This window comes from Drosophila bipectinata, chromosome 3R (assembly GCF_030179905.1).
Source record: "Drosophila bipectinata strain 14024-0381.07 chromosome 3R, DbipHiC1v2, whole genome shotgun sequence".
Classification (NCBI taxonomy): Eukaryota; Metazoa; Arthropoda; class Insecta; order Diptera; family Drosophilidae; genus Drosophila; species Drosophila bipectinata.
Window position 1 is genome coordinate 9,710,434 of NC_091739.1, and position 12,720 is coordinate 9,723,153.

The 12,720-nt window shown below is 44.6% G+C and overlaps 7 protein-coding genes across 7 annotated transcripts; 3 read left to right on the top strand and 4 right to left on the bottom strand.

Moving 5' to 3' along the window:
- Positions 1-225: 225 nt before the first annotated feature.
- TwdlF (TweedleF) lies at positions 226-1,531 on the bottom strand. The gene is made up of 2 exons (XM_017234936.2): positions 1,422-1,531; positions 226-1,356 (listed from the first exon to the last, which is right to left on the bottom strand). The coding sequence occupies exons 1-2, from the start codon at positions 1,443-1,445 to the stop codon at positions 349-351; spliced, it is 1,032 nt and encodes a 343-aa protein (XP_017090425.2). The 5' UTR covers positions 1,446-1,531; the 3' UTR covers positions 226-348.
- A 1,815-nt stretch (positions 1,532-3,346) lies between these two features.
- On the bottom strand, positions 3,347-4,311 carry LOC108121036 (uncharacterized). Its single transcript, XM_017234939.3, has 2 exons — positions 4,202-4,311; positions 3,347-4,132 (listed from the first exon to the last, which is right to left on the bottom strand). Exons 1-2 carry the CDS (start codon positions 4,214-4,216, stop codon positions 3,431-3,433), a joined length of 717 nt encoding a protein of 238 aa, XP_017090428.2. The 5' UTR covers positions 4,217-4,311; the 3' UTR covers positions 3,347-3,430.
- Positions 4,312-5,648: 1,337 nt separating this feature from the next.
- Positions 5,649-6,094, top strand: LOC122321647 (uncharacterized). Its single transcript, XM_043212411.1, has 2 exons — positions 5,649-5,755; positions 5,814-6,094. The coding sequence occupies exons 1-2, from the start codon at positions 5,741-5,743 to the stop codon at positions 6,042-6,044; spliced, it is 246 nt and encodes an 81-aa protein (XP_043068346.1). The 5' UTR covers positions 5,649-5,740; the 3' UTR covers positions 6,045-6,094.
- A 42-nt stretch (positions 6,095-6,136) lies between these two features.
- LOC108121032 (venom protease) lies at positions 6,137-7,673 on the top strand. The gene is made up of 5 exons (XM_017234937.3): positions 6,137-6,553; positions 6,621-6,736; positions 6,798-6,907; positions 6,962-7,126; positions 7,187-7,673. Exons 1-5 carry the CDS (start codon positions 6,208-6,210, stop codon positions 7,623-7,625), a joined length of 1,176 nt encoding a protein of 391 aa, XP_017090426.2. The 5' UTR covers positions 6,137-6,207; the 3' UTR covers positions 7,626-7,673.
- On the bottom strand, positions 7,660-8,518 carry LOC138926735 (gelsolin-like). Its single transcript, XM_070281878.1, has 3 exons — positions 8,285-8,518; positions 8,097-8,222; positions 7,660-7,887 (listed from the first exon to the last, which is right to left on the bottom strand). The coding sequence occupies exons 1-3, from the start codon at positions 8,507-8,509 to the stop codon at positions 7,828-7,830; spliced, it is 411 nt and encodes a 136-aa protein (XP_070137979.1). The 5' UTR covers positions 8,510-8,518; the 3' UTR covers positions 7,660-7,827.
- A 1,416-nt stretch (positions 8,519-9,934) lies between these two features.
- On the bottom strand, positions 9,935-10,899 carry LOC122321646 (uncharacterized). The gene is made up of 2 exons (XM_043212410.2): positions 10,790-10,899; positions 9,935-10,720 (listed from the first exon to the last, which is right to left on the bottom strand). The coding sequence occupies exons 1-2, from the start codon at positions 10,802-10,804 to the stop codon at positions 10,019-10,021; spliced, it is 717 nt and encodes a 238-aa protein (XP_043068345.1). The 5' UTR covers positions 10,805-10,899; the 3' UTR covers positions 9,935-10,018.
- Positions 10,900-12,236: 1,337 nt separating this feature from the next.
- On the top strand, positions 12,237-12,682 carry LOC108121039 (uncharacterized). The gene is made up of 2 exons (XM_017234943.2): positions 12,237-12,343; positions 12,402-12,682. The coding sequence occupies exons 1-2, from the start codon at positions 12,329-12,331 to the stop codon at positions 12,630-12,632; spliced, it is 246 nt and encodes an 81-aa protein (XP_017090432.1). The 5' UTR covers positions 12,237-12,328; the 3' UTR covers positions 12,633-12,682.
- The last annotated feature ends 38 nt before the right edge of the window (positions 12,683-12,720 follow it).

The following is a 12,720-nucleotide window of genomic DNA, read 5'->3' on the forward strand; positions in this document are numbered from 1 at the left end:
GCAGCTCTTAAGTGATTATGATGTCTCCGGGAAAGAAACCATCAAGCATTGCATAAGGAAGTAAATTATATTATAATATATTATTTTGTCGCCTGACGTAAAAATATCTCGCGTATTTAAGACAGAAACCAATCTCATTTAACTTTAACTTTTTGATTTGCTTTCTCCAAATAGCATGTTCTTAAGATCTAGATTTCAAGACTAGCTGGTAAAAGACTTTAAAGATTTCGTTTAAAAGATTGCTTTATTTGATTTGGACTTTCTCGTGAACAATAAATTATAGTAAGCTACAATGGGTTGTTGATACAAAATAATGAAAGCGACTGGTCAGCTGCGATTAGCGGGCTCTTATTTGAAAGTCTTGGCAGGCACGTACTTCCTGGAGGGCAGAGAAGGCGTGAAGGAAGAGATCTGCTGCTGGATCTGGGCCTGGATCTGGGGCTGCTGGACCACGGTCTGGATCTGGGGCTGCTGGACCACAGTCTGGATCTGGGGCTGCTGCTGGATGATGGTCTGGGCCTGAGACTGGGGCACGATGTTGTTCAGGTTGAGGGATCCACCCGAAACGCTAGTGATGGGGGCCACACCCTCGTCGGAAATGTGAGTAGCTCCGCCCAAAGCATCGTACTGGGCCTGGATCTCCTGCTGGGCGCGCTGGGCCTCCTCCTGGGTCTTGTACTTGATGAAATAGACCTCGGGCTTGTGAACCTTGGACTCGGTCTGGGTGACCTGCAGCTGCTGCTGGATCTCGGTGAGATCGGGCTTCTTTGACAGCACGTAGATGACAGTCTTCTCCTCGTTGCTGGACTGGGCGCGCTTCAGAGCGGCGGCGGTGTACTTGAGGTTCTGGGACGGAGCCTTGATGAACACGATGCGGTAATTCTTGCGGATTGGCACGCTATCCAGCTGGGGCTCGTCCTGGCGGAACTCCTCGGTCTCCTCGGGTGCCGAGTGGATGTAGATGTCCTTGGTGACGATTGCTGGGCGCTGGACGTACTGGACCTGCTGCTGGATCTGAGGCTGGGGCTGGTAGATCACCTGCTGCTGGGGCTGCTGGACGGTGGTGATCACGTTCTGCTGGGGCAGAGCCAGCGGAAGGGGAGCGGGAGCAATCGAGACGGGAAGGGGTGCGGGTGCAGGGGCGGGCAGGGAAATGGGAAGGGGAGCGGGAGCCAATACGGGGGCGATGGACTGGACAGTTTGGATGGCTGGCTGCTGGATTTGGACGGCGGGAGCCGAGTATATTCCACTTGAGGATAGGGACGTCTGAGGACGCAGGTTTCCAATGGGAAGGGCAGGCCCCTGAGCCTGGTACTTGTATCCCTGGGGAGCGGCGGCGGCGACAGCCACAAGGCACTGAAAGGATAAGAAATCCATTAGATACTGCAGGAATCCAGAGGGATAGTGATAGGAATCCTTACCATTAGAACCACAAACTGCTTCATTTTCACTTCGAACCGTCTGAGCTGCAAAGGTCGACTGATGCCCTCACTAGCAGGTAGCAATGTTTTTATAAGACTCCAACTTGGAGCAGGCACCTTATTGGAAATGCCATTTCGTTTTCCCCAGAGAAAGAAAAAATATTTAGGCACTACCATAAAACGGTGGAATCTATTGTCACCCAGACAGCATCGAATATGTAACGCGGTTCGTTAAGTGGTTGCCAAATCACGGAACCATATTCGAAGATGCATCTGCCATAGGGCAGGGTAGACCCAGCTGTTATATAACTAAAATGGACACCAACGTAGCGTCCACATTTAAATAATCGACTAATATTCCCTATTGTCAACACTGAATCGAATAAATGCAAAATATTAATCGCCAGGGCGCCGCATCGACCAACAACACGGGGATGAAAGAAAGAAAGTAATATATTCACTCTTCGAAATTGTGGGGGACGATCTGAATTCATTATCATCCGATGATATGAGGAGAGCATTTCAAGCCAGATGCTGGCATCCAAACATGCTATCTCGTCGATGCATAAATTAACTTTTAAATTATAAAATAATTCGTGTGAGCGAAACAACCATTCCCTTGTATAAACAAGTTATCTCTACCACTGATAAGGCTCCGATCTACAAATCGTTTAAGGTATTCCGCTAAAGAATCAGATGGTTTTTGGCAAAGATATGGCATTTCCTGGGGACCATAATGTCCTTCCTAGCATTTTCCCCATTTTTGAAGGGGACCCATCAGAAAATTTGACGAAAAATCGAAAAAATATTTTGTTGCTAGGTTTTGATGCAGATTGATGGAGAATCGATCCACAAATCGTTTAAGGTATTCCGCTGAAGAATCGGATGGTAGTTGGCAAAGATATGGCATTTCCTGAGGACCATAATGTCCTTCCTTGCATTTTCCCCATTTTTGAAGGGGACCCATCAGAAAATTTGACGAAAAATCGAAACAATATTTTGTTGCTAGGTTTTGATGCAGATTGACGGAGAATCGATCCACAAATCGTTTAAGGTATTCCGCTAAAGAATCAGATGGTTTTTGGCAAAGATATGGCATTTCCTGGGGTCCATAAAACCCTTCCTTGCATTTTCCCCATTTTTGAAGGGGACCCATCAGAAAATTTGACGAAAAATCGAAAAAATATTTTGTTGCTAGGTTTTGATGCAGATTGATGGAGAATCGATCCACAAATCGTTTAAGGTATTCCGCTGAAGAATCGGATGGTAGTTGGCAAAGATATGGCATTTCCTGAGGACCATAATGTCCTTCCTTGCATTTTCCCCATTTTTGAAGGGGACCCATCAGAAAATTTGACGAAAAATCGAAACAAAATTTTGTTGCTAGGTTTTGATGCAGATTGACGGAGAATCGATCCACAAATCGTTTAAGGTATTCCGCTAAAGAATCAGATGGTTTTTGGCAAAGATATGGCATTTCCTGGGGTCCATAAAACCCTTCCTTGCATTTTCCCCATTTTTGAAGGGGACCCATCAGAAAATTTGACGAAAAATCGAAAAAATATTTTGTTGCTAGGTTTTGATGCAGATTGGTGGAGAATCGATCCACAAATCGTTTAAGGTATTCCGCTGAAGAATCGGATGGTAGTTGGCAAAGATATGGCATTTCCTGGGGACCATAATGTCCTTCCTTGCATTTTCCCCATTTTTGAAGGGGACCCATCAGAAAATTTGACGAAAAATCGAAAAAATATTCTGTTGCTAGGGTGTGATGCAGATTGATGGAGAATCCGCTTAAGATTCGGATGATAATTTAGTGAAGATTGGTAGAGAATTGATCTATACAGATTTCGCTGTATAGTAGAATATTTATATCCTACACTTTTAGCTTTATGTATATTGCAACATGATGGAATAAAAGGAAGTCCTTTTGTGTGAATACATTTTTAATGATGAGAAAATGGTCGTCTATTTACATTTATCTTAAATTGCTAACTTCTCTGCTTAAACTAATACCTTCCTGGTGGTAGATACGCGCTAGTCAAAGGTGCATTGAGTTCGCCTGAGCCCAGGGCAGGTGCAGAGCCAGTTACTCCGCCGGAAACACCCTTGGAAGCGAAATCCAGAACAGGTGCCGAGGATCCTGCATTATGATTGCTAGAGGGTCCTGGCAGCGTGTCGTATTGAGCCTGGATGGTACGCTGGGCGTTCTCGGCGTCGCTCTGGGTGCGGTACTTGACGAAGTGCACCTCGGGCTTGTGACTGGTCTGGTGCTTAATCTGGTTGAGCCTGTTGGTAAGCTCGCCGATGTCCGCCTGCTTGTTGAGGACGTAGATGGCGGTACGATCATCCGACGCAGAGGTGGCCAGCTGAAGAGCAGCCTGCTCCAAGCCAGTGTTCTCAGGCCCCTTGATGAAGAGGACTCGCAGGTTCTTCTTCAAAGAGTTGGCGATCTGCTCGTTGGCCTGTGGGTTGTCGAACTCCTGCTCTGGAGCACTGTATGTGAAGAACTCCTTGGTGAACTCATTAGGCAAAAGTATGGGCTCGGAAAGCTGGGCTGCTCCACTGCTCACTCCTCCAGCGAGCCCACTGCTGACTCCTCCAGATAGCCCACTGCTGATTCCTCCGACCAGGCCTCCGTGTCCATCCCCGGCATGCGACGTGGGGGTATAGTCGTACTGTCCTCTAGCCACAGCGACCAAACAAAGCATCTGCAATCATTGAATTTTTATTAAGATTTTTAAAGATCTTGCACCAAAAGGATTACTAAATTTTCTCACCAGAAAAGCGCGCATCCTGAACAGATTGTTTTACACCAGCAGGTTGGGGAATAGAAAGAGTGAACTGTGTGGCTCTTGAGCTCCCTTTGTCTCAAGATTGCAACTCGCCGCAGCTTTTATGCTCGGGAGCTTCGCCTGGATGAGATGCAGACTCGCATTCCATTGCATTGTGCAGCCAGAGATTTGGAAACTCGATCGAGATGCATTTCGATGGCTCCAGTTGTGTTCCAGTTAAAATGCCCGACGATTTTAATTGGATCGAATAGCTAATAGTTTCGTAAGGTGGAGAATTTGTAAATCTATTCAAATTGGGAGTCGGCGACGAGATGTGCGTGTAATTTGTCAAGGGCCTAGGCCACTAGTCTAGCCACTTATTTTCTTGCTTAACAACCTTTCCGGGTGCATCTGGACTGGAAACCGGCTAACTGGCATCAGGAATGCAAGATTGTATAACCCTAGGTCGGGGAGTGCTAAACGATTATATATGTACGAGTTCAAACGAATTTTAAAAACAATAGTGTGTAATTATACATACAATTATACTCGTTTAAATACTGTCTTTAAGGTTCTGAACAAAAAGTGACATAAAAGGTGAATAGATTTACCAAATATCAGAGATTTGGTGGGCATGGTTAGGCATATGGTTTGATTTGGTGGGCATGGTGGGCATTTGGTGGGCTAATCGAAATGGTTAGCTTGACACAAACCTATTCTTTTTTTTATCAAGGGCCTCAAGATAAAATGTGTACTATGATATCGCAAAATATCCTCATCTAACTCCACCTTAATTAAATCGCTTAAGGAAATGTAGAAGGATTACAATAAAATTTAAATAAAACTTTCTTATATAGAGGCATGTCTGTAAAGATCATATGAGAAGATCATATCAAAAATCGTATAAAAATCATATTAGGTATTGAAAAAAACTAAAAATATATACAATTTTGTTTATTTTCGTCTTGGATGTCTCATTCCCAATATATATGTATACCATAAAGAGGTACTGTATACAAGATATAGAATCTACATTTAAAATAATATTTTTAAAACCTTTGTGAGTTATTAGTGAAATATTAATTTTTCATCTGTTGTCTACTTTTGGGCATTCACCACCATGAATATAGTCAAACGAGGATCGTTTTCATTAAACTAAAATAAAGGTATCCGAGTTGGTTTTGGCACAAAAACTTTAGGTATTAATGTGAGCTTTTTGTTAAGAGCAAAGGTTGTCGTGCCTTTGTTTTGACCCCACAATCGCCGAATAAACTCTCACCCAGTTTTAATCCAGTTTCATAAAATCGGATCAAACGGCAGCCGTCAGCCATAAAACGACCAAGTTTATTGAACAAAACAGGTCGATTTCTGCGAATATTGAAAAACCAGAGCTCTAGCTGGCTACTAGTCGGTATTCCAAAACGTGTTTACCCAAAACTTTGTCAAGTTCATAGTTGCAAATTATCATAATTGACAAAATTTTGGGCTATAAATGAGAGTTCCGCACCGGGCGCGTTGTTTAGTTCATTTCAAGTGCGTAACAGAATGAAGGCGTTCTACGTAAGTTTGCATTCCTAGAGTCCTTGATCCGCCGATGACCTAACACTTGTGTATTCAGTTGCTCCTGGTTTGCTTCGCCCTAGTGGCTCTGGCTCTTGCTGCCCCCGCTCCCCAGCCGGCTGGCAATGATCCCACCGTGTCCGTGCTCCGCTACAGCAACGACCGCGAGCTCGAGGAGCTCCAGCGCGCCATCATTGCGCAGTACCAACATCTCGGAGGCACCACCCAAGTCCACGCTCCCCTTGTGGCAAATGTAATCAACCCACAAAGCCTGGGAATCCGAAATTAATTTAGCTTCTCGTTGAAACAATAAAGTTGTTGAATTTTGTGAATTTTTAAGTGCTCGTTGATAAGACTGCTGGTTCTGGGACTGGGGCTGATGATGGGGATTCACTGATCGGTGGATGCTTTAGTCCGCTCCCGACACTCGCAGCGTTCGCAGGGCTTTCAAGATGATCCGCTTAGTAAACAGATTTTTTTTGTTCCCGCTTCTGATATCAATTTTTGGACTGTGCCAGTCCGAGCGCCACGCACCCTACCCCCCACCACCGCCACCGGACCGCGCGGGGATTCATTTTCCCATGGATCGCGATATTCTGTTCCCGGACTCACACGGGCCGGAGGAGCGTATGTGGTTTCGCATAACCGAGTTTAGTTTCGACCGGATGGAGAACCTGCCCGAGCCGAAGCACAAGCACAGCCACCCACCGCCGCGTCCAGGCCAGCCCTTCCCCCCGCCCCCTGGAGACTTTAAGCGGAGGAATAAGAACCACAAACGACGTCGCATCTGCGAGGAGAGTAAGTAGTTCAACGACGAGGAGATCCGATCTTTAGTGAGTCATTAGCTGATGCCTTTGTTCCAAAGAATACTCGGAGTACGTGGAGCGAATCTTCCCCAACGACACGGCAGTGGCAGCGGATGCAAACGATGCCGACTTTGACGGACGAGTGTTGGCCAGGCCGGGACAATACCCACACATGGTAAGATTAAGCTTCTCAAGGGATATCAAGTGAGTCCTGAATAATAGTTCTGTTCTTGCAGGCCGCTGTGGGCTTTCAGACTGAAACTGGGAGCGTGGACTACAAGTGTGGAGGCAGCCTGATCAGCGAAAGCTTCGTTCTGACTGCCGCCCATTGCACCTCCATATACGAGTGAGATAGTCCCCATTGATTCCCCTGCCCAGAGTCAGACTCTCTTTATTACAGTTCGGTGCCCCAATGGGTGCGCATCGGAGACCTCAACCTGGTGGCCGATGAACGGACAGTGGAGCCCCAACTGTTTCGCATTCAGGAAATAATGACTCATCCCAGCTACAACAAGGAGTTCTACTATAACGACATTGCTCTACTGCACCTCGAACGAGATGTGGAGTAAGTATTTCCGAGTCCTGGCTATACATCTTCAACTGCAATCCAATATTAATACGCCAGATTAACCGCCTTCGTGAGGCCCATCCGCCTGTGGATCTTCTCGGAGCTGCCCACCACTATTGCCTTCGCCATGGGCTATGGAGCTACGAGTTTCGCAAAAGCCATGACGAACCGCCTCACGAATCTCAACCTGACCATCGTACCGAACACCGAATGCAATACCGAGCTGCCGGCTCTGGCGGAGGCACCTAATGGGGTTATGGACAGCCAGATCTGTGCCCAGGACTACATCCTCAACCGCGACACCTGCCAAGGCGACTCGGGGGGACCACTGCAGCTTAATCTGCCAGGTCGTCGGCGGCGACAGAGAATACACTACCACCTCATAGGTGTAACTTCGTACGGGGTATTCTGCCGCAGTAGTTATCCTTCGGTTTACACTAGAGTGTCCTCGTACTTGGATTGGATAGAGCAAGTGGTGTGGCCCGATTCTGTTTAAACCTGTCAAGTTAATAGGGAAAGTAAATAAAGTATTTTGCTACATTTATTAGGTTTTATATTTATTGGGCTCATTAATATGGATTCTGAGTATAGAACCGAACATTTGTTCGTTTATTTTACGGTTAAAATAAAGTTACATTTGATTTGGGCAAAAACAAACAAATTTTTGGTCAGTTTCGCTGAGAATTGAATGGATAGATCTACACCTTGTTGTTGGCTTCGAACACCTGCCGTAAGACGTCCTCGTAGGCGGGAAGGTTCTAAATTTCAAAGGCAAAGAATATATACATATTAATGCTGGGACTTAAAAGTAGAAAGTCACACAGAAAGCTGGCATTAGTACTACTTACGAAAACTTTTAAGAGTGTTTAGTGACATGGATGAGTTCATGCAATTTAGCAACAATGAAACATTAAAAAGCGAGAAGAACGTATGCGCGGATATCTTATGCAATCTTTGGCCCACTAACCTGCCAATAGTCATCATCCCAGGCGGGGAACATGCGCTTGAAGACGCGAGGCTCCTTTCCTTGGGGCACACTGATAAGGCTCACGGTCTCAATGGTACGGGCGGTGGGCTCCACTCGGATGTAGCGCTGTGAATAAACAAAGGTCTTAGTCCTAGAAGTTGAAATAGGGGTTTTCCTAAAAATCAAACCTTAGCCATATCCAGAAGCTTGGATTTCTCCTCGTCAGAGGCACCAGATCCCACCCACAGGTAGATCTCGTCACCAGCGTCCAGAAGCATTACGTCGTCGGTGTCCAAGTCCTCCTGCTCGTACTGAGCCACTTCCTCGACCTTCACAACAACACGGGGATGAAAGAAAGAAAGTAATATATTCACTCTTCGAAATTGTGGGGGACGATCTGAATTCATTATCATCCGATGATATGAGGAGAGCATTTCAAGCCAGATGCTGGCATCCAAACATGCTATCTCGTCGATGCATAAATTAACTTTTAAATTATAAAATAATTCGTGTGAGCGAAACAACCATTCCCTTGTATAAACAAGTTATCTCTACCACTGATAAGGCTCCGATCTACAAATCGTTTAAGGTATTCCGCTAAAGAATCAGATGGTTTTTGGCAAAGATATGGCATTTCCTGGGGACCATAATGTCCTTCCTAGCATTTTCCCCATTTTTGAAGGGGACCCATCAGAAAATTTGACGAAAAATCGAAAAAATATTTTGTTGCTAGGTTTTGATGCAGATTGATGGAGAATCGATCCACAAATCGTTTAAGGTATTCCGCTGAAGAATCGGATGGTAGTTGGCAAAGATATGGCATTTCCTGAGGACCATAATGTCCTTCCTTGCATTTTCCCCATTTTTGAAGGGGACCCATCAGAAAATTTGACGAAAAATCGAAACAATATTTTGTTGCTAGGTTTTGATGCAGATTGACGGAGAATCGATCCACAAATCGTTTAAGGTATTCCGCTAAAGAATCAGATGGTTTTTGGCAAAGATATGGCATTTCCTGGGGTCCATAAAACCCTTCCTTGCATTTTCCCCATTTTTGAAGGGGACCCATCAGAAAATTTGACGAAAAATCGAAAAAATATTTTGTTGCTAGGTTTTGATGCAGATTGATGGAGAATCGATCCACAAATCGTTTAAGGTATTCCGCTGAAGAATCGGATGGTAGTTGGCAAAGATATGGCATTTCCTGAGGACCATAATGTCCTTCCTTGCATTTTCCCCATTTTTGAAGGGGACCCATCAGAAAATTTGACGAAAAATCGAAACAAAATTTTGTTGCTAGGTTTTGATGCAGATTGACGGAGAATCGATCCACAAATCGTTTAAGGTATTCCGCTAAAGAATCAGATGGTTTTTGGCAAAGATATGGCATTTCCTGGGGTCCATAAAACCCTTCCTTGCATTTTCCCCATTTTTGAAGGGGACCCATCAGAAAATTTGACGAAAAATCGAAAAAATATTTTGTTGCTAGGTTTTGATGCAGATTGGTGGAGAATCGATCCACAAATCGTTTAAGGTATTCCGCTGAAGAATCGGATGGTAGTTGGCAAAGATATGGCATTTCCTGGGGACCATAATGTCCTTCCTTGCATTTTCCCCATTTTTGAAGGGGACCCATCAGAAAATTTGACGAAAAATCGAAAAAATATTCTGTTGCTAGGGTGTGATGCAGATTGATGGAGAATCCGCTTAAGATTCGGATGATAATTTAGTGAAGATTGGTAGAGAATTGATCTATACAGATTTCGCTGTATAGTAGAATATTTATATCCTACACTTTTAGCTTTATGTATATTGCAACATGATGGAATAAAAGGAAGTCCTTTTGTGTGAATACATTTTTAATGATGAGAAAATGGTCGTCTATTTACATTTATCTTAAATTGCTAACTTCTCTGCTTAAACTAATACCTTCCTGGTGGTAGATACGCGCTAGTCAAAGGTGCATTGAGTTCGCCTGAGCCCAGGGCAGGTGCAGAGCCAGTTACTCCGCCGGAAACACCCTTGGAAGCGAAATCCAGAACAGGTGCCGAGGATCCTGCATTATGATTGCTAGAGGGTCCTGGCAGCGTGTCGTATTGAGCCTGGATGGTACGCTGGGCGTTCTCGGCGTCGCTCTGGGTGCGGTACTTGACGAAGTGCACCTCGGGCTTGTGACTGGTCTGGTGCTTAATCTGGTTGAGCCTGTTGGTAAGCTCGCCGATGTCCGCCTGCTTGTTGAGGACGTAGATGGCGGTACGATCATCCGACGCAGAGGTGGCCAGCTGAAGAGCAGCCTGCTCCAAGCCAGTGTTCTCAGGCCCCTTGATGAAGAGGACTCGCAGGTTCTTCTTCAAAGAGTTGGCGATCTGCTCGTTGGCCTGTGGGTTGTCGAACTCCTGCTCTGGAGCACTGTATGTGAAGAACTCCTTGGTGAACTCATTAGGCAAAAGTATGGGCTCGGAAAGCTGGGCTGCTCCACTGCTCACTCCTCCAGCGAGCCCACTGCTGACTCCTCCAGATAGCCCACTGCTGATTCCTCCGACCAGGCCTCCGTGTCCATCCCCGGCATGCGACGTGGGGGTATAGTCGTACTGTCCTCTAGCCACAGCGACCAAACAAAGCATCTGCAATCATTGAATTTTTATTAAGATTTTTAAAGATCTTGCACCAAAAGGATTACTAAATTTTCTCACCAGAAAAGCGCGCATCCTGAACAGATTGTTTTACACCAGCAGGTTGGGGAATAGAAAGAGTGAACTGTGTGGCTCTTGAGCTCCCTTTGTCTCAAGATTGCAACTCGCCGCAGCTTTTATGCTCGGGAGCTTCGCCTGGATGAGATGCAGACTCGCATTCCATTGCATTGTGCAGCCAGAGATTTGGAAACTCGATCGAGATGCATTTCGATGGCTCCAGTTGTGTTCCAGTTAAAATGCCCGACGATTTTAATTGGATCGAATAGCTAATAGTTTCGTAAGGTGGAGAATTTGTAAATCTATTCAAATTGGGAGTCGGCGACGAGATGTGCGTGTAATTTGTCAAGGGCCTAGGCCACTAGTCTAGCCACTTATTTTCTTGCTTAACAACCTTTCCGGGTGCATCTGGACTGGAAACCGGCTAACTGGCATCAGGAATGCAAGATTGTATAACCCTAGGTCGGGGAGTGCTAAACGATTATATATGTACGAGTTCAAACGAATTTTAAAAACAATAGTGTGTAATTATACATACAATTATACTCGTTTAAATACTGTCTTTAAGGTTCTGAACAAAAAGTGACATAAAAGGTGAATAGATTTACCAAATATCAGAGATTTGGTGGGCATGGTTAGGCATATGGTTTGATTTGGTGGGCATGGTGGGCATTTGGTGGGCTAATCGAAATGGTTAGCTTGACACAAACCTATTCTTTTTTTTATCAAGGGCCTCAAGATAAAATGTGTACTATGATATCGCAAAATATCCTCATCTAACTCCACCTTAATTAAATCGCTTAAGGAAATGTAGAAGGATTACAATAAAATTTAAATAAAACTTTCTTATATAGAGGCATGTCTGTAAAGATCATATGAGAAGATCATATCAAAAATCGTATAAAAATCATATTAGGTATTGAAAAAAACTAAAAATATATACAATTTTGTTTATTTTCGTCTTGGATGTCTCATTCCCAATATATATGTATACCATAAAGAGGTACTGTATACAAGATATAGAATCTACATTTAAAATAATATTTTTAAAACCTTTGTGAGTTATTAGTGAAATATTAATTTTTCATCTGTTGTCTACTTTTGGGCATTCACCACCATGAATATAGTCAAACGAGGATCGTTTTCATTAAACTAAAATAAAGGTATCCGAGTTGGTTTTGGCACAAAAACTTTAGGTATTAATGTGAGCTTTTTGTTAAGAGCAAAGGTTGTCGTGCCTTTGTTTTGACCCCACAATCGCCGAATAAACTCTCACCCAGTTTTAATCCAGTTTCATAAAATCGGATCAAACGGCAGCCGTCAGCCATAAAACGACCAAGTTTATTGAACAAAACAGGTCGATTTCTGCGAATATTGAAAAACCAGAGCTCTAGCTGGCTACTAGTCGGTATTCCAAAACGTGTTTACCCAAAACTTTGTCAAGTTCATAGTTGCAAATTATCATAATTGACAAAATTTTGGGCTATAAATGAGAGTTCCGCACCGGGCGCGTTGTTTAGTTCATTTCAAGTGCGTAACAGAATGAAGGCGTTCTACGTAAGTTTGCATTCCTAGAGTCCTTGATCCGCCGATGACCTAACACTTGTGTATTCAGTTGCTCCTGGTTTGCTTCGCCCTAGTGGCTCTGGCTCTTGCTGCCCCCGCTCCCCAGCCGGCTGGCAATGATCCCACCGTGTCCGTGCTCCGCTACAGCAACGACCGCGAGCTCGAGGAGCTCCAGCGCGCCATCATTGCGCAGTACCAACATCTCGGAGGCACCACCCAAGTCCACGCTCCCCTTGTGGCAAATGTAATCAACCCACAAAGCCTGGGAATCCGAAATTAATTTAGCTTCTCGTTGAAACAATAAAGTTGTTGAATTTTGTGAATTTTTAAGTGCTCGTTGATAAGACTGCTGGTTCTGGGACTGGGGC